Source organism: Nicotiana sylvestris, chromosome 2 (genome assembly GCF_000393655.2).
Source record: "Nicotiana sylvestris chromosome 2, ASM39365v2, whole genome shotgun sequence".
NCBI lineage: Eukaryota > Viridiplantae > Streptophyta > Magnoliopsida > Solanales > Solanaceae > Nicotiana > Nicotiana sylvestris.
Genome location: NC_091058.1, coordinates 7,379,829 through 7,406,117, shown reverse-complemented (window position 1 = coordinate 7,406,117; position 26,289 = coordinate 7,379,829). Strand labels below are relative to the sequence as shown.

Here is a 26,289-nt window from a genome sequence, read left to right as displayed (position 1 = left end):
GGTGAGTGGCTCATCAACTTTATCGAGGCCTCAAGAAAATTTTAAAATAAAGAATAGCATATGAGCACAACAATCGTGTTGTCGTTTAATTTTTTTTACAAGCAATAATAACATTTAATGAAATGCTGGTTAAAAAGAAACTAAAAGATTTGAGAATTTAAAGAGGATTAGGTATTTCCATGAGCAGAGTGATGGAGAGGCCAGAGAAACTATTGAGCCACTTTAGCATAATAGCCCTCTGCTTTACCAACTGTAAATTGTTGAAACAGAGCCATAAATATTAGTCACCAAACACAGAAATACAATTTGAAATTCCATAATACAGTGGACACAGGCTCATACACCTCAAGAAATTGACTAAGTTTTTGGTTGTTTCCTGTAAAGCATATTCTACAACACAGGGTCACATTCAGGAATATCACCTTCTGGTATCCACACACGAAGAAGCTGGTCATAAAACGAGCAAGTAGCAATGACATTATTCTTACCCCTACCGTTCCTCCCTAATCCTCTTTGCCAATCAGCTCCATATGCCAGGGAACCATGTTTGTTGTAGGTTTCAATTACTTCAGCTGTATCCCCTTTAACTTTAACAACTGCAAATCCATTGTGCATACAAGCTGTCAAGACTAGGTTAGGTACAGAAGGATGGTACTTAATTCTCCAAACTCCTCCACCTAAGGAGATTGATGTCTCGTGTACAGGTTTTGAGATTGATCTTACATCCCATACCCTCAGGTGTTCATCATAGCAACCGGTGAGTAAGGTGTAAGGATCACTTGGACGCTTAGTAATGCAGCAAATCCCCATTGTGTGAACCTTTCTATTTTGGAATGCCAAGTTAGATGGATCTTCTCGCAAATCCCAGCAACTAAATTTGCAGTCATCTGACCCTGTGTACACTAGCTGTGGTTGGTGGATATCAAAAGAGGCAGCCCAAAGTTCAAAGTCATGTGCTTTCCAGTCTCTGGAAATGCTTAGTTGAGACTCAAGGAGTGAAATTATTGAGACTGACCCATCAGAAAGCCCCACAGCGAGGGATGTAGCTGATGGGTTCCAGTCTATACACAAGCACATAGAGGAACTGACATGTTCATCACATACCTCTAGCAAATGATTCCCTATAAGAAAGAAGAAGATGTCATTGTAGCATGGTAGTGCTTCAGTTAATGCAAAAGTACAGTGTTAAATGAAGAAAGGTACCACAAGGACCACCAGTGCTAAATGAAAAAGGATAGAAAAGCCGATGACAATATGATATATATAAGTCCATGTACTCGGACGAATCAGAACAAAATCATAATACTTGTTAGAATTTACTGAGCACCAAAGCATGTATGTTCCAGCCCCCCGCCGAAAAAGCAAATAATCTCTAGTAAGATAGTAAAGATGGAGATAATGATTGAAGCGCTCAAACAAAAGAACTAACTTATCAAGTGTTTCAAACTCTAAAATATATCATTTCACACTGTAACACCAAAGAGAAGTGCTGACAGGTCATTGCTTCTTGTCATGAGAACAGACAACTAGGTAGTTTTATTAATATTCAGCATGCACAACATTGGACTTTAACACTCAGTTAAAAATATGCCCCCCTATGATCTATGCATTCCGAGCTACCGTAGTATGATCACTCACAAGACAAGAATTATCAATACCAAAAACATGAGTCTTTCATTATTACTTTGAGTAACCGCTTGAGTTGGCTAGCCATTTACTTATTAAAGATTAAAGGCCAAATATATATGTGCCCCTTAAATTTATCTGACTTGTTCATTTAGACACATGAACTCAGGCTAGTACCAAGTGGACAACCTAAACTCCTTCAAAAGTGTACCAACTAGACATATTTTCTCTAATTATACCTAAATTACTAATTGTCTAATTGGTACACTTTTTAATGAGTTTAGATGTCCAAAAAATAGTAGCCTGAGTTCAAGTGTCTAAATAAAAAAATCAGACAAGTTTATGGGGCCGCATATATATTTGGCCAAGATTAAAAAAGAATGATATTGGAACTGACGGAAAGTTTTTGATAGCTAAGTTAAGAAAAATTCAGTTTCTAATGAAGATGGTTATGAAGTTCGTATTACACCTAGGTCATTGACACATCGTACTGTGATTCTTACAATCTACACATTCTTAAAACTTTCCAGTCTTTCCTTTCCTTTGGTTCAATCTTATAGTGAGAAAAGAAAACTGTGTAATTCTATTAATATTCTACCTACACATTGAACTCCTATACTCTGTCAAAATATATGCCCTCACACTTGTGATTTATGCATTCCAAGCTACTTATGAAGTATGAAGACTTACAAGAAAAAAAAATGTTGGTATCAAAAAACTTAAGAGTCGTTGACCACTACTCTGAGTAACCACTTTACTTTGCTAGAGAATTACTTATAAAGACTTTAAAAGATGATATTTCAACGGAGGGACACTTCTTGATAGCTAAGTTCTTTTTTCAAATAAAAATATTCAGTTTCTAATGGAAGTGGTTAAGCAACATGTATTACATCTAAGACATTGACACATCGTACTCCAATTCCTACAATCTACACATTACTTAAAAAAATTCAGTCTTTCCTTCCTTCCAGCAACTGCTATATACAAATGTAATAAAAGTAAGAAAATAATATCACATACAGTTATTTATTCATGATCTGACAGTAACCAGAGGGACTTCTTCATATTCCAATGATACAATACAACATACTACACACCCTTACAATATCACATTATAGGAATCCAAAATACCCATTTCACTTCACTTTACAACTTGGCATTCATTAACTGTAAAGAATATTAGTTCTTTTCTCCGTCACTTAACATTTTCCACAATGACAATTATAAAATATCACACAAGAGGAGACGCTCCAACATACCAGGAATTTCTGATTCATTCAAACAAGATTCAAGTCTGTGAACTCTCACATAACCATTAGCATCAGCTTGAGCAAGTGATGGACCCACATTTCCACCAACTGGGCTCCATTTTATATCAAAAATACCAGCTGTTTGTACTCTGTGTGTCAAGCTAAGTCGACTGGATTCAGCATCAACATCAAAGAGGGATATACTGCCAGTTCTACTAGGCTGATCTCCTTCTTGTAAAGTATAGGTGCAAGCGGCGAGAACATTATGGAAAGATTCGTGTAGACAAAACTCCACAGCATCGGCATTTCCATCAAGGTGGCAATGAGCTATATCCATACCTGCATAAGTTTAACAAATATGGTGAATGGGAAAAAATAAATCAGGTAAGTTGGACAATTCGTCGACCAGGTTGTGAACTATAAACTATAAGAGAAATATGTTTTCTCAAAGAAAGATAATTAAAAGAAAAAGAACGAAATTGACCTTTTTAGTGCAGCGAACCAGGGCGTGTCCAACGATCTACTATCTACGGCTACCTTGAACGGCTGTCGAACTCCGGAAAGAACAAAGTAACGCCTCTGTTATAGTTGCGCAAAACAGCAACAGGTAGAGGCTACAAGAAGAGATGCTCTTTAGAGTTGCCCGAAATGTGAAATTCAATTGAGCATGAAGATGGTATGGCCACTGGGGATACGCCAAAATGAAGGCAGATGGCGGACCACCTTTGCTCAAAATGCTGGATTTTGGGCTTAATGGGTCAATATTGGGTCTTCTTGTTCGACTGCTGTTACAGCAATTTTGGGCAGATGGCGGACGTCAGCTTGACGTGGGGGAGGGGGGAGGGAAGGATTGTATCAGTTACATCCTAATTTAATTTTAAGGATGCTCTCTTTATTAAGGTTTAGTATATAAATAGTAAATATAGATAGAGAATATAATTTTTAAGGAACCTAAAGAAAAATAATAAATAAATAAATTTCCCTTTAATCGGCCTAAAATAGTCCTTAATGACCTCGAAGACCATTCTATAGGTCCAACGTTTTAGCTGACTAAAATCATAATTCTAACAAGTATTATGATTTTGTTCTGATTCGTCCGAGTACATGGACTTATATATATCATATTGCCATCGGCTTTTCTATCCTTTTTCATTTAGCACTGGTGGTCCTTGTGGTACCTTTCTTCATTTAACACTGTACTTTTGCATTAACTGAAGCACTACCATGCTACAATGACATCTTCTTCTTTCTTATAGGGAATCATTTGCTAGAGGTATGTGATGAACATGTCAGTTCCTCTATGTGCTTGTGTATAAACTGGAACCCATCAGCTACATCCCTCGCTGTGGGGCTTTCTGATGGGTCAGTCTCAATAATTTCACTCCTTGAGTCTCAACTAAGCATTTCCAGAGACTGGAAAGCACATGACTTTGAACTTTGGGCTGCCTCTTTTGGCCTTAGCATAATTAGTAGCTGCCCTGAAATAGAAACTTTATGCTTTATGTATTGATAGCTGATTCCCTCATAGTGCTAGTCTGCTAGATGCATCAATGGCAATAGTTCCAAAACGTTCAAGATTCCATCAGACAGAGAGAGCATAATCATAACTTACAAATATCAGTTTTTTTGGCATCTAATATCTTCCTATATTTGGTGAATAATTGTGATAAACAGTAGAAATTGCTGTATGTAGTAAGGTTAAATCACCAACTACTATACTTCTCACTATTATTCGTATTGCTCGTCTATATTTACCATTGTTATTGAATTTCAACAAACACCATAAAATAGTCAAGAAACAGGAGTTTCTCGTTAACTTTCATAGATGATATATACCATTGACAATCAAGACATAATTGAACACAGCTAGTCCTTAGATTCAATAGATTTTGAAAGTTAACTAATCCAAGTAGACTTAGCAAAGTAAACATAAAGGAAGGAACAAGTGAATGAATCCAAAAACACTAGCTAGCTAGTTACTAACAAAATACTCCTAATCTACAATTTGTGGCATCATATATGCAAATTCAGATAGTCCTTTATTCGCCTCAGATCACATCCAAATAAACATCATACGCACCAAGAGATGATTATAACTCTTCACATTCTGTTATCCTTGTGAAATATTCCTGAAAGAAACTAAGATTTCAACAAGCTAACTTATGACTCGAGCAACCAGCAACCATAAGAAAGTCACAACAAAGAAGACTAACAGTGAATTCACTCAACTGTCATCATCCTAAAGTGTCTATCACAAGAAAAATGCAAGGAAAGTTCTAAAAATCAGACCTAAACAAAGTAATCATATGGTAAGCCTAACACATAGTCGTGTACTCACAACTATTATTATACAAGCAAATGAATTAAACAGCATGAACGTGATACAGATGATATTTGCCTACTAAAGGGAAAAGCTCGGAACAGCAGTTCATTCAATCAGCAGTACAACCAAAAGAGAACGAAACATACCTTTGAAATTGAAATTGAATCGAGCTCGGAACACTGGAACAGGACAGCAGCGTCTTCGACTCTTCGTTTGCCCGGAATTTGTGAGGAGTGAGGAATCGAATCGAGCTGGAAATCGCCGCCTATAACCCTAAATTAGTTTGATGCAGAAAATCAGAAATTAAAAGAATTATGCGTCTGAACTCTGAACTCAAAAAATTCAAAACTTAAAAATATAAAAATTCAGAAGAAACCTCAGAGAGTACTGGGATGAGACTTACAAAAGTAGTGAAGTTAACCGGTGATGAGATGAGAGCTCGACTGCGTAACTCGTAGACTGGCAGTCGATTCTCGATTCAGATGACATCCTAATGCCCTAATTTGATTCAGATGGTCTAAGAGAGTAACTAAGGCTGTAAGTGGTAAGAGGAGATTAGAGAGGAAGAGTAATGGGCTTGGGGCTTGGGTAATTGGGCTTGGGGAGCTGGCTGGGACGGTATGGCCGTATGGGTACTGGGCTATAGTCATTCGGTAATTGGGCTTAGATATAGTCATATATATTATATAGGTTCACCGAAATTTTGGTATTTCGGTTTATCGAAATTGTAAAATTATAATACCAAGAACCGAATCGAAATACCGAAATACCGAAATATCAAAAATTCAGTACCGAATTAGACCGAAATACCGAAAAAATCGAAACCGAAATATCAAATTAATTTGGTTCGGTTCGGAATTCGATTTTTCGGATTTTATGCCCACCCCTATCATATACCGAACCGAATTACCGAAATACCGAAATTTTTGTACCGAAAAAACCGAAACCGAAATACCAAATTAATTCGATTTGGTTCGGAATTCGGTTTTTCGGATTTTATGCTCACCCCTAACGTCAGCCCCCTCTCACTCTCATGTATATCAGTTATACAAAGCTCCTAAAATCATGTTTTCACTCCATTTTTCAAAAGTTGAAATATTTCTCTCTTTCATACAAATTAACCCAAATCTCATCCACTTCACACAAATTCATCGACATTATTTCTAAAAATGCAGTAGCAAAGAGATCTCCATTACAATCATTAAAAAGCTTCGCAACTTTGAATTCAACAATTGGGTTTTATGAATTTGTGAATTGTTTGGATTGGGTATTCTAGCAAATCATTAAGAATATAAATTGGAGTTTATACCTCAATTTTGAGAGAGATTGGTTAAGTTTAGAGTTGTTTTTAGGTAAAATTTCATATTGAAACTCGGAGAAGAAGTTTCTGAATTGTATCAAGATTGTATGATAATTGTATCAGAATTGTTTCATAATTGTATCACAATTGTATCAAAATTGAATTTAACTTATATCTGATACATTAATACATATAATAATACCGGATACAATACGAATAGAATTATAATACAATATTGTATCAGAATTTAAGTTTAGAGTTATGATTGAAACTTGAAGAAGATGAAGATTAGAATTGTATCACGATTGTATCATAATTGTATTTGTATCATAAGTGTTGCAGAAATTATATCACAGATGTATGATAATTGTATACGGTGATGAGCAATTGTAAGTTTGTGACCAATTTCACATTTGAATTGTGTATGAGCCATTATCCTATTAGTAATAGTTTGCTAGAGTTTAACGATTTTTGAATATTGTTGAAGAAACTTTTAGCAACTGAATTTTTTTGCCATCACATGACATTATATTTCGTGTGTATAGATTTCTTATTGCAAATATATTTTTACTTTTTTTTGTTGCTATTATGGAAAGCATATATGTGTTATTGGATTTGTTAGATTAGGGATAACTTTTCTAACATTATAAGGATAATAGAAGCATAAAATATATAGTAGTATTTGAAGGTTCCAACCAAAACCATTCAACAACTGAAGTAAAATTACCAACTTCTTGTTGAAGACTTGCAACTATCGAAGAGAGAGAGAGAAGATGAGATCGACGTACTGAAAAAATTAGGATGCATCAAATGGGGATAAATGTGAAAAAAGGAAAGGACATAATTGAATCTCTTAATTCAAGGTATTAATAACAGGATGAGAGCTTTTTAAGGGGGGAACGTATACAATTTGTAAGAAAAATCTAGATACTTCTTGAAAACTACAAAACCTAGAGAAAATAAATTAATAAGTTCCTACTATAGTATATATAAGAGAAAAACGGACTTTAGTCTTTGCTTTAGGCCTTTTCCTGATGTTTCTTGGCAACTAAGGATAAACAAATGAGGAATTTATACAACCTTTAAAGACTTATTTATAGAGACGTTTTCCTTCTTATACCATATATGAAACCTTATTATCAAAAATGTGCATAGTTTCATATTTACCTGCCATGTTCGCAGTTTTTCTATAATTATTATACAATTCATTAAATACTAATTATTAGGAGTCGATTCTTTCCTAATTAGGCGCGCTACAAATCAGGAACAAAATATTCTAATTGATTTAGCGACCTTCAAATCAAATTTGAAACGCAAATTCTATATCTTCAATTTAAAATCAAATTACATAGACTCTTTTCTGCATCTGTTCTTCGATATTTTTCCTTAAGCCACAAATAAAAAAGAAGAAGACAAAATCGTCAACAAATTCGAATCAAACTCAATTCTGCAAAAGCTCAGTTCGTCGACATTCTCTCTACATCTCTCTCTATTTCTCAATCACAAATTTCAGTAATACAAAGCAAATGAAAAGAGAGCAACAATTCCACCATTGACAGCCATTAAAAAATTTGAAAGCTTTGAATTCAAATTTGGGTTTTCAAAAATCATTATTTGTTTAGATTGGGTGTTGTTGAAAATAATCGGGAATATGGTTTGGAGTTTATATCTCAATTTTGAGGGGTTTTGGTGAAGATTAGACTTGGTTTTGCGAATTTAAGATTGAAACTCGAAGAAGAAGACATATTGTAGAAATTGTAGATAAATTGTAAATTATTTGTATTCTGATTGTAGATGCTTTATTTTTTGTTTTTACAAATAAAAAACAGCTAAAACTTTTACAAATCTTTTGAAAAAATGCAATTATATCAAAAATCTCAATTATGCTACAATTGAATGAGAATTGAGATATAAAAATTCAATGTACATAGTTTGTAGATATTTTGTAGATAAATTATAGATTATTTGTATTCTAATTGTAGATGCTTTGTTTTCTGTTTTCACAAATCAAAAACGACTAAAACTTCTTCAAATCTTCTGCAAAAAACGGAATTATGTCGAAAATCCCAATTAAACTACAATCGAATGAGAATTGGAATATTAAAATGCAATATACCCAGTTTGTAGATGAATTATAGATTATTTGTATTCTGATTGTAGATGCATTGTTTTTTGTTTTCACAAATCCTAAACGACTAAAACTTCTACAAAATCTTCTGCAAAAAACACAATTATGTCTAAAATACAGTGCTATATTTTTACAGTGAAATGTACTTTGGTTCTTAGTTCTTAATTTTCAGGTGAGTTTATTCCTAAGTTCAAAGGAAGCTTAAAATCTAGTAACTCACTCTCGATAATCCAAAAGTGCTAGCTACTCCATTTATTTTAGAAGCGTGATGAATGATGATTGAAGGATTCTATCTCAATCTATTCTCTGTATATTAGACTGCAAACAAAGTTGGCCTTGGAACATAGTCAAGCTAGTGTATGGTAATTGGTATGAAAACTGATTTGACGTTCAAGTTCTATGCAAGTGGCCAGCTCTTCTTTTTCTTTTCTTACAAATCTGATCAAGTTTTTCTTTTACCGCTATTTTCTCTTTCATTAATTTAACTAATATCTCAATATCTTTGTTGCATGCTACTTTGTTTCTCTCTTGAAGTAACTATCAAAGGAAATACTGTTTATAATGCATTAATTGTACCCTTAAAATACACTATGATATAGAATTAGTAATTTGATATACTAAATGTAATTATATCAAACCTTAAATATTGAGGGTAATACGGTTTCCTGTATGATATAGGAATGTAAAAATCTTTTATTTTATATTCCCTACAACTGCTTTTACAAAATTACTTTTAGTACAAAACAAATCACAAGAGACTCCAAATAGAACAGTGAGCTTGAGGACGAAATTTTCGCAAATTAAAATACCAAACATTCGCTTCCTATTTTTCCGCTCAGAAAATTGATTTGGATATTGATCCATATACCAGTTGGAATTGTACTTATTATATGCCATACAATATACATTATACTTATTGCTCATATTACAAAAAATGAAATTATTAAATTTGGAATATAGACTATATATAATATACAATGTATAAATCATGTATAAATTACAGTACATAATTATACACGACATAAACCATATTACATCAGATATTATATCAAGTATAAACCATGTATAATCGAAAATATATATAACGATAATTCCGGTTTATTGCAATATTTAATTAGGACTAGTGGTACAATAATGGAATAATTCCTAAATTCCATTATATCTTTACGGAATAGTAATATTTATTTATATATGATAATGACATAATGTATATCATTTGTATTTATTTGTGCAATTTATTTAAAAAAATTGTAGATTTATTTGTGTTAATAAATCTAAATTTTAAAGTGATAGAGTAATCATAAAGAGAAGGGAATAAATTGACAAGAATTAAAAGTGATCCCCTTAATATGAGGGTCGGTAGTTATTGGTTTCTAAACCTAATAACTACTACACGTAAGCTTCTTGTAATACAATTGTTATTAAATCTGCTATTTTTAAATAAACCAAAAGTAATGTTGTTTATGAAATAAATTCTTAATTAGTGCCCTACAACGTAAAAATCCCAATTAATTAAATATTTTAGGATAACATTAATATTACTTTGGTAATTTAGATTATTTAAAATGCCTAATTATATTTGCTAAAATTATATATTTGAATAAAATGTTAATCATAAAATGCGGCAAGACTGGTTAAATAACTATTGCTTTAACTTAGAAACAAAATATTCTACAGAATTAGGAACATTCTCTTGTTTGATCATAAAATAAAAATAAAAATGCTTTTTGCGAATGGCAATGATAATAAATATTATAAATGAATGAATGATAAAGACTTAGTGACGATGATAGCTACTTTGTTATTATAATTTAAAATATAATTAAATTCTAATAGCCGACTCAAAATGTGACTATTTATCAATGTCTCTGTTTTGTCATTGGTTTTGTCACAAGGAGAGTGTAATTTCTCTATGGACCGAAATGTTTTTGCATATTAAAGGTTGAAAGCTACTGCCTGCAAGTGGCATTAACCAGGAAAAATATTAGGGTAGAGGCAGTACAATCATACACGAGTAGCTACAGCGTGAAAATTGAGGAATAATACTCCAATATAATTTGGAAGGAAAAGAGGAAGAAAGAATTAACCCAAATAGCCGTTTATCTAACCATTTAAACTAAACATAGTTGGTGGCAGGGGCGACTCAACAATATCTGAGGCCTAAAGCAAAGCCTTAATAAGAGGCCTGATATATATATGTATAATAATTTAATGAGCATCGTTTTTTGAAAAATTAGACAAGCGAGGATGTGAAATGAAAAAAATAAGAACTTGGTTTTATAAAGTACAAAAAGATGAATGAATTTAATGTTGATTGCATCACAACTGAAATGGAAGAACCCAGAAAACATACTTCCTTCGTCCCAACTTATGTGACTCCTTTTTTTTAGTCAGCCCCCTTTCTATATTTGGTAACAATTCAACTTTAGATTTTTCTTTTTACCCTTAATGACATGATTTCTAGCCTACAAATTTTTATGATTTATTTTAGATTACAAGTTTCAAAACTCTTCCTTTATTTCATAAATTCCATGTCCAGTCAAACACTTTCATATAAATTGAGAAGGAGATAGTATAATTTATGTAAGGAAAATAAGTGATAAGTTAGATTATTAGATATAATTATGTGACTAACTAATGAATAGTGAAATATAATTCAGTAGAAACATAAATTAAGAGTGACAGAAAACTATTTTGGTTTTATTAATTAGTGGAAGAAATTGAGTTATTAAAAATTATTATGTCAATAAAAAAATACATTTATCAACAATAAGAAATAATTATATAAATAATATACTGTTATACACAGAGAAATAGTAATTTTGGGGCCCTTAAATTTTTGGGGCCTAATCACTTGCTTTAGGGTCTGGCCGCCCCTGGTTGGTGGATGTATAATATATGCATAATTTATGTATATATGTGTATAATTATATACAATCAATGTATAATTTATGTATATGGCTAAAAAAAGTTAATAATGAATATGATCGGTCATTTATGTAAAAATCCCAAGAAGAAGAAAAAAAGTAAAAGGGCATTGCCGTGAAAGCATTCTTATTGACGTGCGCTTCACGAAACAAGGCGAAGTCAACATATTTCACATGGTTATTTAATTTAAAAGTTACTACCAGGGGCAGAGGTAAAAGTCGAGTTACGGATTTGACCGAACCAATAACTTTTGTTGAAAAATTCATTAAATATATGTACATTATTAAATTTAGAATCTAATAGAAATCATTACTTTAGCATCCAAAACTCATAAAATTGAAATTCTGGCTCTACCTCTGATTACCACTCCATTTATTTAGTTTGATTGAGCACGAATTGTAGAAAATATTATATTTTTTAAAACTTATGATCTTAAACATATCATAATATTTGTGTCAGCGTAAGACTTTTACATCTTGTGTTTTTTAAACATTTCCATAATATTTGTATGGCTATAAAAAGATATCATTTTGAGTAAAGTTGAAAGTTTTTTCAATTTAAGAAAACTATCAACTACTCCCTCCGTTCACTTTTAATTGTCCACTTTGAACTTCTTACGCCCCTTAAGAAACAATAAATAAAATATGTATTTTACAATTTTACCCATAATAATGATAGCATTTCCAAAAGTCTTGGGAAATGAGTACTTAATGATAAGGGTAAAACAGGAAAAAAATTTATCTTTATCTTGATTTAGTATAGTGGACAAGTAAAAGTAAAAATATATTTTTAATATAGTGAACAAGTAAAAGTGAACGGAGGAAGTAATTAAAAAGAAAATGTTGCCCTTAAAATAGAATAGAGGGAGTACTATTTAACAAAAAGAAATAGTTGCATTAATGAAGTACTCCTAGTAGGATATATTTTGGGAAGCCTCCGAGAATGGGATCAAAAATGGATTCCTTACTACCAAGAGGTGTGGTCGGATGGATATGGTTCATCTATCTTTAGTAAAAGATTTCAGATTCGAGCCATAAGAATGAAGAAACCCTTTTAGAGGCTTTCCTTATTTCCGCAGTGAAAGCAAGTTCTCTGAATATCGGCCCGCCACTGTTTTATTCTCTATACATATTGAAGATCAAAAGTGTGCCCGTTCAAGTCTGGTCTCATTTCCTCCTTCAGTCCCCTCCCCAATTCCTAGTAAAGATGTAAAGTATCTGACTCACTGTTCACTGTAGTCTCTTGGCTCTTTTGAATGTCAATTTACAAAGCTGATATTACAAAGTTCTAAAGTTGAGCACATGTTGGCAGGTAGCCAGGTACAGTGCAAGGGTAATAGAGATGCTAGATCTCCAGTCTTATCACTGATTGTGAGGGATATATAAGGATCAACATGTGTGCAAACAGGAAAATCCAATTGATGACTTCCCATTCAGCTGAACTAAAAAATTCATATTCTTACAAGTTACAACTCAATCGTTCCAATCCTTCAAAAAAAAGCATTTTCTGGTGGATTCACTTTCAAGCATCCCCCCCCCCCCGCGCGGGTAACACCAACAATAGGAGGTGGGGACCATGGGCGACGGGCGGTATGTCCCAGTGGTAAAAGTATGTTTTCATTTTACAGCTTTCATTACACTTGTTCTTTGGAAGTATAGAGGAAGTAGAAAAACTAGGAGTGTCAATTATGCAAACTAGCCATATCTATAGTAGAGCAAAGCTTAGCCAAAAGTAAATCCAGTGGAAGACATAAGAGCAGATATGTAAGCACCTCAATGTCCTGCGTTTGACTATCATCAGCGTAATGTCCGGGACTACTTACAAGAAGCTAATTTTCATCGCCTGCTTGAACAATTTCACTTAATGCCTCTGTGTTGTCCCTATGGCAACTGGGACATACCGACCTCTTTTGTAGCTCATCACCAAGGGAAGCACATCTGTTTTCCAATTCAGAAGTCTGCTTGCTTCTAGTCAAGGATACAATAATTGCTGACGAATGTAAAGCATGAGTGCTAATTCCATAAGTATCATTTTGAGGCGTGAAAGAGTTTTTCAGGAATAGAATAAGATAATTTTTGCAGAAAAAGTGGAACGTCTCATAAAATTTCGAGATCCACTGTCGACTAATTTCTCTTTTCACCAATGAGTTGAACATAGTAAACAATTAGCTATAAGTAGCAGGACTCCAAACAATAACGATTTAAGGATATCTGGCTAACTCCTGCATTTCCATATTTTCTTTTGTGATTCCCTCTATCAGCGATGCTTTCCTTTCCAAAATATTCAACTCCTCTTGAAGCTGAAAAACACCACACAGATCGATGTACTTAGTTCTCCAAATACTAATAACCAGACATATAGCAATAGAAGAAAGGAAATGACAACAGACAAGCCTAACAAAAACATAATTACTTGCCTGAGTATGAATATTCTGTTCAACTTGGTATTCCTCTTCTTCCTTAGTGATCTGGAAAACTATCTGAGCCAACTTATTCTGGAGGTCTCTTTTGACAGCTTCAGCATCTTCTGCTTTGGCTTTTGCTGGACCTGCTTGTGGAGGTGTAAAACAATTCTTTATCAACTTGAAGAAGCTGTTGTATTGAAGCAACAATAGAACTTTGGAAGTCTTTAAATTTGAACATCCATATAATACAAGAAACACCCCAACACATCGCAAAAAGAAGAGCGCTTATCTATGTGCGATAACACACCAGGCTTTGATGCTGACTCGCTGCAATTATCATTTTGGAATATAGAGGCTCTTGTCTCATGGAATTTCCTGCATCCAGTTCAGTAGAAAAAAGTTAAGCCATTTAACAGCAGATCAGCTAGATTTCAATATAGTGTAGTCACAAAATCCCAATGAATAAGCCTCAAGTTAGAACAAAAACAGGTAGATTTATCTCTGGCCACAATATCTTCTGTGGTCGAGTTAACGAGTCACTTTGATTACTACATTTGAGATATAAGTGCCTCGCAAGACTGGCAACTAGATAACAGTTTTATCTGCCAAATTAAAGAAACATGGTTTTAAATAATAAATACTACCACAACAGTGGAGAATATTTACTCTGCATTGGACTCTCCTTGTCTAGACTGTGCCAGTAGAACAACTAATGTGCATGAGTGTGACAGGAGGGAATATGTAATAAATCAGCGATAAGACTGCTTGATCACACCCAATTTATACAATTGACATAATTCTGATATCAGAACTTAAATAATTGAGATACAATATGGGCTAGATGACTGGCAACTTAATCAAAAAGTCTTTGTTTCTGTTACCATACAATATCACCAAATTATTTTGAAAAGCAAAACAAAAACCACATAATCATTGTAAAAGTAGATTTTAAAGCAGAAAATCAAGTGCTTCTCTTTCTCATTTAACAGCTATGATCACTCCCCAAGCATAATTACTTTTTGCTAGTAATCATGACATGAAAGTTTATAAGCATGACTAAACAACAATATAGATAGATGATCTCCATTCTTCAAGTATTACAAACTGAAGCAGCCGTTAGAGCAATGCCATGCGGTATTACTTAGGCCATGGTATGTATAAATGCAAATTAGATCTCCTATAATAAGAGCAGAAGCCAAGCAATGCCAAGTAAGTATTACTTGGGCCAGGTATGTGTAAATGCAAATTAGATATAAGAAGAACAATGACTAAGTTAGCTCTTCTAATTAACATCAGCATGGATTGACAAGAGACTATTTTATTTCTCCGTCCGTACTTAGCTATTGTATGTATGAAAAAAATCTACAGTCCTGGAGCTTTAAACCTTATTGACATTTTTTGTGAAAAAAAAAAATCAAATTAGCTACCAAACTAACCTAAGTTCATGCAGTCATTTCAATAGTTAAAGATTACTGCTTATTAAGGACGCACAATAGAAGAGAGCACTACCCATTAATTAATTCAACAAACTGTACCTTATCTGTGCATTGAGATCCAACATTTTCTCAATGAAGTCGTCTCTGCATAAGCAACGATAGATACAACAAGAAAGAGAATTTCGATGAGATTCTTTTCACAATGCTAAATTGAGTTAAAGATGCATTTTCTACTTAGTAAAAGTGATTGTAATAGAACAAAAAGAGTTGAAACGTAAACTGAAGGAAGCATGTAGTTACCGAGTTTCTGCTTCTTTGTTCTTTTCACAGTTCAGATATCATCAATTGACCAACGAGTTTATAAGAAGAAACAGGGTCATTATTAGCAAGCCAATACAAAAAATAATGTTCAAATTTACAAATATAAATAAGTACAAATACAAATCTAATATAAACAAGTACAGACATCAACAATCAATACAAGCCAAGGGAGCATTAAGTGCGCCTTAAAGGAGAACATAACCTCAAGTCAACTTTTACCTTAAGAGCCTCTACATCAGATCCGTAGGCTGATAGTTCATCTTGAATAGAAACGATCCTTTCCTATAATGTAATTGTAAAAGGATCTCTTAGAAAATCGCAAAAAGTATTGTTCAGGTTTTAAAATTTCAACTAATTTTTTTTTCAGTAACTAATTAAATATGTTTCGATAAGCTTAAAACGTAGACCAAAAAACGTAACCGTATATAAAAATACGAATGAGATTGACAACCTCTAGGGTTTGAATAGCAGATTCATTCCTGGCCAATTCAACTTCGTAGCCTTTGAGCTCTTGGTCAGCAGTCTCCTTCAGATGTTTTGCCTCTTCAACCTCAGTGTTTGCAGTTTCAAGCTCCGATTGAAGCTCTTGACTTCGTTTCTTCAAATTTATTATTCTTCGCTCTGAAAATTTTGAAGTATTATAGCTCAAAAATCAATTTTAGTTTGTATCAGTTTCCAGTTAACAAATACGTTGAATCATCAAGTGAAAAATTTCATACGAGTTTCGAAGGAGGAAATGAAGAAGGAAAACGAACCTCCTTGAGATTTTTCAGATGCGAAGTCGCGGATTAGAGTGAGGAATTGCTTCTGAGAATCGTTTCCCGCCATCTCTTCTTTTTCTAGAGTAGCTGTTTCGAAATTTTGAACTATTCTGTATTCCCTTTATGTTCTTTATAGTGGAGTAGTGGACCGCGTTGATCTCGTGAATGGGGCTCGCGTGTTACTTGGGCTATTAGCCCATTATTAATTCACGCAAGCCCAAAAATTACCAGCCCATGTCCATTTTCAGTCGCAAACTGCCAGTCCTCATATTTTGTGATAGACCTTTTTAAAATCACTATTTATACTTTAATTTCATTAAGAATTTTTTTTGAGAAAATAGCTCTGCGTCACAATTTTAATACAAGCTCGCCAATATTTTGAAGCATCCGCAAGAATTTTAAAGCACCAGAAATTTAACAATCACTAGAATTTTCATCGTCAAAATTTTGTCAAATTAATTCAATGAGCGAGAATGAAATCGACAGGGTAACAGAGAGAAGAGGAGCTGAAGAAAACTTGGAGAGAAATCTATGAGATTTTCATTTCCTCTTCATGCTACAGTGAGTGGTGTACCTCATATATATATACATAGACAAGCTAACTATAACTTTTTAACCGACTAAGCTAACTCCTAAGATAAATAACTGACTCATTAGCTAACCAACTAACTATTACACGTCAGCTTGTTATGCTCTCAACACTTTTCCTCAAGCTAATGCTTTGAATTATATTTTCAACTCCAAGTTGATTCAATAGAACTTCATGATATGTTTTCCCAATGCTCTTAATCAGCAAATCTGCTAGCTGATCCTTTGTTCAGAGAGGATAAGTTATGATTACTCCTTGGCTCAGTTTTTTTCTCACTAAGTGACAGTCTATGTCTATGTGTTTGGTTCATTCATGAAAGGATTTGCTGCTATATAGATGGCAGCTTTGCTGTCACAAAACAGATCAACAGGTTGGTGCAGTTCATTTCCAAGTTCCTTAAACAGACCTATCAGCCATGCAACTTCAGCCACACAGGATGCCATGCTTCTAAATTCAGCTACAGCTGGACTTCTAGCTACAGATTCCTGTTTCTTTGACTTTCATTACACTAAGGCTTCTCCAAATTTCACAAGATAGCCTGTAACAGATCTCCTGGTCTGCAGGCAAGAGCCCCAGTCAGAGTCACAGAAGGCGTGCAGATGCTTGGTCTTTTCTGATGGCATTAGGAGTCCTAGACCTGGTGATGCTTTCAGATATCTAATAATCCTTAGAGTAGCTTCCATGTGTGATTGTTTTGGGGATGCATATACTGGCTCAACACATGTATTCTAAATGAGATATCTGGTCTAGTCATAGTCAAGTACAAAAGTCTGCCTACAAGCCTGTGTTATTCTCTAGCATCATTTAGTATAGGATCTTAATGACCCGCACCTTTGTTAAATGTTCGGTCATACTCCATTGAAGTAAGCTTTTAATTGCACTTCAAAATACCAGTTGTCTTTGCTCCAATTTCAGAGATCAACTCCAAGGAATGCTTCCTTTGACACATATGTATTCCTCTTTTTGACCTGGCAAATTCACTACCTAAGAAGAATTTTAGTTCCCCCAAGTTTTTCATCTTGAACTTCTTCTAAAGGTCTTCCCTGGTTTTGATTAATAGATCACTATTGCTTCCTGTGATGATCAAGACATCAACATAGATTAGGATCACAACTATGGCACTTCCTAGCTTCTGTGTGAATAGTGAGTAGTCAAAGTGTCTTTGAGAAAACCCAACTACTGTAGAGCTTCAGTCAACTTGAGATTCCACTGTCTTGGTGCTTGTTTCAGACCATACAGTAATTTGTGTAGTTTGCAGACTTGTTTGGTCTCCCCTGTCTTGCAAACCCATTTGGAATAGTCATGTAAACCTCTTCTAATAGATCTCCTTATAAGAAGGCATTGTGAACATCCATTTGATAAATGAACCAATGTCTAGAAGCTGTCACAACCATTATTGATCTAACAGTAACCATTTTAGCTACTGGTGAAAATGTTTCTTTGTAGTCTAACCCTGCTTGTTGACTATAACCCTTTGCTACCTATCGTGCCTTGTACCTCTCCACTTCTCCTGATGATTTATATTTAACCTTGAACACCCATTTGCATCCAATAGGAGTTTTTCCCTTAAGCAGGTCCACAATGCTCCAAGTTTTGTTTTCTTCAAGTGTTGTAATCTCTAATTTCATGGCTTCAGTCCACTTTGGATCTGCAGCTACTTCCTTGTAACTAGAAGGATCCACAATAGAGGAGTAGGAGTTTAAGGCAACCTTATAAGAGAGAGTCAAGTGTTTATAATAGACATAGGATGATAAAGGATAAGTACAATTGGATTTTTTGGTAATGATAAAATCATATATCCACAAAGGTTGTTTAACAGTTCTAGAGGATTTTCTAAATGCTTCAATTTGTTGTTGCTCAGGAACATGTAATAAACTGATGACAGAGTCATCATTACCATATTATCAGGTGCAGTTGGACATATAGAGTGATACACAACAATGGAAGGAATTGGAGGTGGAGGAATTTCTCTGTCTAATTCTTCTTGAGTAGGTGGAGTAATTGATATGTTATCAGGTGTTGTGTTTGGAAAAAGTTTTGGTTGATCAGGTGAAGGTTCTAACACTGGAAACAAAGGTAGTGTAGAGGGTTTAAAGTGTTTAAAGGGAAATAAGTCTTCTCTGAAGACTATATTTCTACTAACAAAAAAAGCTCTAGCATGTAGGTCATAGAGTTTATAACCTTTTTGAGTGGAAGAATACCCCATTAAGGCAGCAAGAATGGTTCTTGGTGATATTTTATCAGTAACACTTGGATTTGATGCATAGGCAAGACAACCAAAGGTTCTCAAATGGCCAAGGTTAGGAGGATGTGAGTGTAACATTTCAAAGGATGATTTGTTCTGCAATATAGCAGAGAGTAACCTATTGAGTAGATAGACAGTTGTAGAAACACATTATCCCCAAAACTTCACAGGTACAACACCTTGAAACCTCAGAGACCTAGCTACATTTAAAATTGACCTATGCTTTCTCTCAACTACACCATTCTGCTAAGGTGTATAGACACATGGGCTCTGGTGTACAATGCCATTTTCCTTAATCGTCTCATTAAATTGAGAATTAAAGAATTCACAGCCTCTATTTGTTCTCAAAGTCTGAACATTAGAATATAACATATTCTTTACTAAAGCCAGAAACTATTTCACAATAACAAAAGTTTCAGTTTTATTATTCAACAACAATATCCAAGTATACCTGGATAAATCATCCACTAGTGCTAGAAAATATCTCTTATCATCATGTGTAGGTACTCTATAAGGACCTCAAACATCACCATGTACTAGTTGGAAAGGTTTATTTGAACTAGTAGTGATGATAGAAAAGGAGAGTTTTGACTGTTTTGCAAGTGGACATACAATGCAGTGATGGTTTTTATCTAAATTGGATTGTTTCAAGGGCTCTATTTTGCTGAGTACATCTAAAGGAGCATGACCTAGTCTATTATGAAATACAAATAGTGGAACATTAGCAGACACAGAATTGCAAGCTTCTCTGTTAGGCTTCTGTAACTATAATTGTGCTGGTGTCATGACCCTAACCCTAATCTCGGTCGTGATGGCGCCTCTCGTGAAGACAAGGCCAGCCAGTTTAACTCAATTCATCTTTTTAAGCAGTTAATCAATACAAAAATAGTCTAAACATGATTTAATAATACTAAATAGCGGAAATATCAATAACAATGCGGAAAAATCCAACCCGACACAGCCCTAACCGGAGTGTCACAAGTCACGAGCATCTACTAGGGTATAAATACAACTGAAAGTCTGAAGTGTACAAATACAGACTAATGAAATGAAGAGAGAGAGAAGCAGTGCTGAGAACGCCGACAACTACCTTGCTAAACTCCGATGACTTTGCCTCCGATCAGCCAAAACCCGCTACCGGGTGTATAAATACCTGAATCTGCACTCAAGGTGCAGGGAGTAAAGTGAGTACTCCAACTCAGTGAGTAATAATCATAACTAAAGTCTGAATGGTAAGAAATCACAAAAAGTATATCAAGATGTTGTATAGAAGCTGTTCAGAAACCAGTAAGAAAGCAGTGAAGCTGTAAAAATCCCTTAAAACATCTTAGCTCAATTTAAACTTCTTTGAAAATGACTTGTTCCAACAGCTACGTAAATGAATGCAAAATAGTTAGTGCAGATAGGCACAGAAATCTACCCCTCGGGCACAAATACCATAGCCTAATAGGTAAATGACCGGTAAATACAAAAGATAAACACATAAAGGTTCGCCCCTCGGGCTCAATATCAATAACTCTGCCCCTCGGGAAATATCTCAGAATAATACCAGCCCCTCGGGAAATCACATAGAATGGTACCAGCCCCTCGGGCAATCACATAGAATGGTACCAGCCCCTCGGGCAATCACATAGAACAATACCAGCCCCTCGGGCTATCACATAGAACAATATCAGACTCTCGGGCTATATCTCATATCACAATAGGTACCCACGCTCACTGTGGGTGTACAGACTCTGGTAGGGGCCCCTTACGGCCCAAGCGCAATAACAAGTCATCTCGTGGCATCAAATCTAGGCCCTTGACCTCATATCAATCAAGCCACCTCGTGGCATATATATGTATCTCAGGCCCTCGGCCTCATATCAATATCAGTGTATCCTCACAACTAGGCCCTCGGCTTTACTCAGTCCGAAAATCATCACAAGCCCCTTGGGCAATAGTAAAAGAAATTTCTTAGCCCAAAACATCATTTAAAAATATCATTTAAGTCTCAAAACTGAGTAAAAATGGCTGAGTAGTAAAACAGTGGAAAATAACATGACTGAGTTCAAGTAATAAGTCAAAACAGTGAGGAAATAGCAATAAAAATCCCCGAAGGGTACAAATAGTTGTCACGAAGCCCCAAATATGGCAATCAGCCCAAACCACGATGATAGCAAATAAGTTTCAGTCAAATACGCGGTAAAATCATCAATCGGGACGGACCAAGTCACAATCCCCAATAGTGCACGACCCTACGCTCGTCATCAAGCATGTGTCTCACCTCAATATAGCACTACGATGTGCAATCCGGGGTTTCAAACCCTCAGAGCATCATTTACAATCATTACTCACCTCGAACCGACTAAATCTCTAGCTCGCAATGCTTTTGCCCCTCAAATCGGCATCCACGCGCGTCGAATCTATCCAAAATCAGAACGAGAACATCAAAATATGCTAAGGGAACAAAGCCCAAGCGAAAGCAATCAATAAAGGGCACAAATACCGAAATTAGCAAAACCCAAGCCCCGGGCCCGCTTCTCAAAACTCAGCAATTTTCATATCAATAGATTCCTCATCTCCCCATGAGTCTGCATATCAAGAATACCAAAATCGGAGTTCAAATGACCCCTCAAATCCTCAATTTAAGGCCTCTTATTCTCAAGCCCTAATCCTCCATTTTAGCCCTTTAATTCCCTTAATTTCAGTCTTAATTCATGAAATACTACCATAGAAATGTGTTTTAGGCCCAAAATCCTTACCTTAACGAAGTTCCCTTGAAATCCCTCTTCCAAATCGTACAAAAGATCTCAAGCCGAAGTAAAAAATGGTGGAATAACTCAAACTCGCGAAATGAAATAACTTATATGTTCTGCCCAAGCCTTTTGATGTTCCAAACGACAATACCACACAAGGGGGGGGTGATTTGTGTGGTACCCAATTTTCGATCTAGAAGAACCTGGTTCTTCTAGGTGTTCTACCTAATATTGTTTGCGGAATTAAAAGTACAGAAATTAAAGAACACAGAGATTTTTACGTGGAAAACACTTGTCTCAAAAGGTGAAAAAACTATGACCTACTACTCAGTAGGATTTTCCCAAACATCCACTAAAATCAATGAGCCAAAACAGCATTTATAAAGCTCTTATAAACCTAAGGATTAACTCTAATCCCAGTATGGCACACAGCCTCAACTGTTGCGACACCTTCAAGTTAACTATAACTTGAATACTCAAAGTACCCAATATAATTGCTTCTATGAAAGCTGGAAAGGTACAAGTTTAAACCATCACTACAATTGAACTAGAATAAGAATAAACACAATGGAACTGGTTCTTCTATCTCGTTCAAGTAGCTGCAGGAGTGCACACTTTTATCTCACATAAATTGCTTGCAAAATTGCCTTGCTCTTTTGCTCTCAATTTAGTTTAACTCCTGCGTATGTGCATACCTGTAAAAGAGAACAAACTCAGTTATTTATTGAGTTAGTAATCAGAGTTTGATTGAGACTCAAATGATGATCCTCCATCGAATTTGAGTCCTTGAACAATACAAACTCCAACCCTTATCCTTGATCCGGATTGAGTTCTCTTCTCATAAGGAGACTTCTTCTCCTTATCCCATATGCAATCTTTTTGATCAGTTCAGAAGATATTCAGAAGATATTATTGCTTTATCCCTAAGACTTATCTTCTTCACGTGTATCTCATATGCATAGGTTGATAACCACTGTGTCTCATAAGATGGACCTGGTCCATCACTGAGTTCATTTGTCATTCTTCAAAACTTCAATTGAACTTGGGCAAACAAATTCCCCCTTTTTGATGATGACAAACTCTGTGCTTTTACTGATTAGAGAACCTGTGGAACTTAGCTAAATTATCAACACTTTTACTTAGGAAATTTAACTCATCATTAAGGACCAGATTTAATCAGGTTATAATTATCACTTTTTCATAATATAAAGTAAAGAACAATATTTCTTTCCCCTTTTGGCATCATCGAAAAGTTGCATATAATGTGAATCCCAGATTGTAATAGTTACTCATGACCACTGGGGCAACTGCAAGTGAAAGCATGGTTTAGTGAAACAATAATCAATCTTGACAAAAAAACTTAACTATTAAGAACATGATCATCACAAAGCAAGAGAAAAGCAAATTGTCATTGATAAGGAAATGCTTCTACAAACCAGTCCACAAAGAGAAAGAAAAAACATCCAACCATGAGCAAAAAAGAATCAAAGAAAAATCCCTAATCTGGGTCACTGGGGGGTTTTACTAGACTGGTTTAAGGACAGTGCTGGAGGACCTAAGGCTTGGAGGAACTAGAGGGTTGGGATTGGAGAAGATTGAGCATTGTTTGAAGCATCCCTTCACCCTTTTCCTTTTCCTTTGCTAGCTCATCTTTTAGGCTATTCCTCTCATTTTCCAGTTCAGCAACACGAGCCTGGAGCCTAGCAATCTCAGCATCCTTTGTCCCGCACTCTTGAACCAAGGCCCTAACCTTGCTATTCACAGGAGTCTTCAGAGATGAACTAGGTTCAACTGGGGCTACACTGAGGAGATAGTCACAAGCCTGCAGGGTTTTGACACCAAAATGGTCCTTGCTGGAAGCCATCTCCCATTTCTTCAACGGAACATTCAACCTATCCAGCACAGTCGTCAATATGAACCCATAAGGAGTAGCATGTGCCTTGGAACCATTTTATGACCCTGTCCAGCAGCTTGACAATGAAGGTAGGCCAGTTAATCTGCTTTCCCCTCACAAGGCATTCCAGAAAAACCAAGTCCATGTAGTTAGCAGTATGTCTTCTCTCATGTCTGAGCAGCAGACACTTGTTCACAAATTCAAATAGCACCTTGTGCTCAGGCTTCATCTCACTCTTCTAAACAAATCTTTCCTCTGGCACATCTTCAATAGAATCTGTATCACAAAAGTTTATGGTGATTTGGAGAGCACTAGGAAGATCATCTAGACAAGGCCACCTCTGCCTAGTGTAGTCATCATAACCTTCACAGGGTATGTCCAGAATCTTGCCCAATTTAGGTGCATCAAACTGCACCTTCACTCCCCTAACCACACTGGTGACTACCCCATTTTTCATAGTAGCATTAGCCATGAACTCGATCAGCTCCTTTCTTGCCAACCTTCCATCTAATTGAAGAACCATGTCCTTCCAGCCTTGTGCACCTATGGCATCCACCAATTTGATCATGCCTGGCTCCTCCAGATCTTTCAGCAACCTCCCCTTCAGAATCTTCCTCCTGCCAAAGATGGCAAATCGATATTGTTCCTTTTAAGACTCCTCATCTTCTTCTTCTCCACTCCATTCTTCTTCTTCTTCTTCAGTAACTTTTACCTGTTTTCCCTTCACTGCAGACCTAGTTCTTTTGGCCAAGGAGGGTTCAGCAGATACAGATTTTGAAGACTTCTTTGCAGGAGTCTTGGTTCCTTTTGGTTTGGCAATGGGAACATCCACAGTTGTACCTCTCTCTTGATGGATCAGTTCCATCTCCTCCTCCTCTTCTTCAACAGCCTCAGAACTTTCCATAACTTTTGCCTTTCCTTTTTCCTTCTTCTTTTTCTTACTTTCCTCTAAAGCTTTCTGTAGTTCTACCTCGCTTTGCTTGACCCTGCTCCTTGTTGCTCTTCCTTTAGGTAATGAAGGAACAACAGACTTGGAAGATGACACCTTGCTTTTCTTTGTTGGTTTGGAAGCAATTGGGATCTTTTGGGAAGAAGCCTTGTGCTTCTTTGGATCATATCTGGCCCCAACCTTCTTCAAGATGTCGGCCAAGGTTTCCTCCACAGATGAACCAGGTTCATCTTGCTGCTTACTCAGATGAACAAGGCCTTCAGCAGCCTCTCCAGAACCACTTTCCCCTGACTTGATGCCACCCTCTTCCACGCTACCACAGATAGCAAGAACCTCTCCTTGCTTTTTCTTTCCCTTTCTACTAAACCCAGCCCCTTCTACATTTTTCATAGATCCCACCAACACAAACCTATTTTCTTCCCTTTCTACCACATCAGAAAATGTAAAACAAGTAATTACCTCTCCTGGGGTTTCTTGATTTTTGTCAGTGTCAGAAGACCCATGTTCTTCTCCTTCGCTAGCAGAGATAAATATCTCAGGCTCAGAGCTTGAGTCAGATTCTGGGCTTTCTTTCCTATGGCTAGCTTTCAGTTTTTCGTTTAAGGCTTTTCTCAAGGAACCAGAAGCTACAGTTTTCCTGGCCAGCATTTTCTGGCGACGAAATCTAGGTTTTGGGGGTTTCAATAGGAGGTATTGATGATGAAGTATTAGGGGATACTGGTGGTGGAGTACCTGGATTGTCTTGAGGGTTTGTCATAGTAGAGTATTTCTAGGAATTTTGGGAATTTTGGAGATGAAAGGGATGATCAGAATTTTGGAAGAGGTGAATGACGGTTATGAACAAAAAGAAAGAATGTGGTGTGTATTTAAATAGGGGTTATGATTAAGTACAGTAACAACAGGCTTTTTCAGTAGTCAATTAGAGGTCTAATCACATTAGAATTACAGTCTCTTGGTGATTAATGGGCGATGCTGGTTTTTAGGAAAAAGTCCCATTTTATTTAGACTCCTAGGATAATGAAACTGGTTCAATGCTCAACGGATAGAATTTCTGGAAATTTGGTGCAATTAGGACTTTTGCACACGATCGGAAAATTTATCTTTCTAATTGTGCAAAGTATAGAAACATACCTGAACTTTCTCATGAGCATATACTGATGAACCTAGTTCTTCAAGTAAAACTTCTCTTGATCATGCCTCAAATGTCAGAATAGAAAAACTTTGTAAGAGATTAGTGAGTCATATAAATACATGTTACAGGAGTATACTGGTTAAAGTATGAAACTGAGTAAGAATTAGTCTAGATATTTACATAATATTAAGAACTTCTAACCAATTTTTTTTATTGTGCATTCTGAACTGGACCTTTTAGGTGATTTTAATCATCCCTAATTCCA

General features: G+C 35.5%; 2 protein-coding genes across 7 annotated transcripts; both read right to left on the bottom strand.

Annotated features, from left to right (window-relative positions):
- Positions 1 to 221: 221 nt before the first annotated feature.
- Positions 222 to 5,854, bottom strand: LOC104211786 (uncharacterized). Of its 4 annotated transcripts, none has more exons than XM_070167657.1 (5): positions 5,603 to 5,854; positions 5,346 to 5,472; positions 3,361 to 3,490; positions 2,886 to 3,215; positions 222 to 1,121 (listed from the first exon to the last, which is right to left on the bottom strand). In XM_070167657.1, the coding sequence occupies exons 4-5, from the start codon at positions 3,211 to 3,213 to the stop codon at positions 391 to 393; spliced, it is 1,059 nt and encodes a 352-aa protein (XP_070023758.1). In that variant the 5' UTR covers positions 3,214 to 3,215; positions 3,361 to 3,490; positions 5,346 to 5,472; positions 5,603 to 5,854; the 3' UTR covers positions 222 to 390. The 4 variants fall into 4 exon arrangements, with proteins under 4 accessions (XP_070023758.1, XP_070023759.1, XP_070023760.1 ...); XM_070167658.1 differs by having other exon boundaries at positions 3,361 to 4,354; positions 5,603 to 5,741; XM_070167659.1 differs by having other exon boundaries at positions 3,361 to 3,430; positions 5,603 to 5,741.
- A 7,301-nt stretch (positions 5,855 to 13,155) lies between these two features.
- On the bottom strand, positions 13,156 to 16,561 carry LOC104211788 (uncharacterized). Of its 3 annotated transcripts, none has more exons than XM_009760912.1 (9): positions 16,472 to 16,561; positions 16,168 to 16,337; positions 15,936 to 15,998; positions 15,696 to 15,715; positions 15,495 to 15,539; positions 14,267 to 14,334; positions 13,972 to 14,105; positions 13,766 to 13,854; positions 13,156 to 13,516 (listed from the first exon to the last, which is right to left on the bottom strand). In XM_009760912.1, the coding sequence occupies exons 1-9, from the start codon at positions 16,542 to 16,544 to the stop codon at positions 13,384 to 13,386; spliced, it is 795 nt and encodes a 264-aa protein (XP_009759214.1). In that variant the 5' UTR covers positions 16,545 to 16,561; the 3' UTR covers positions 13,156 to 13,383. The 3 variants fall into 3 exon arrangements, with proteins under 3 accessions (XP_009759214.1, XP_070023473.1, XP_009759215.1); XM_070167372.1 differs by having other exon boundaries at positions 13,156 to 13,515; positions 13,769 to 13,854; XM_009760913.1 differs by having other exon boundaries at positions 13,972 to 14,102.
- Between the last annotated feature and the right edge of the window lie 9,728 nt (positions 16,562 to 26,289).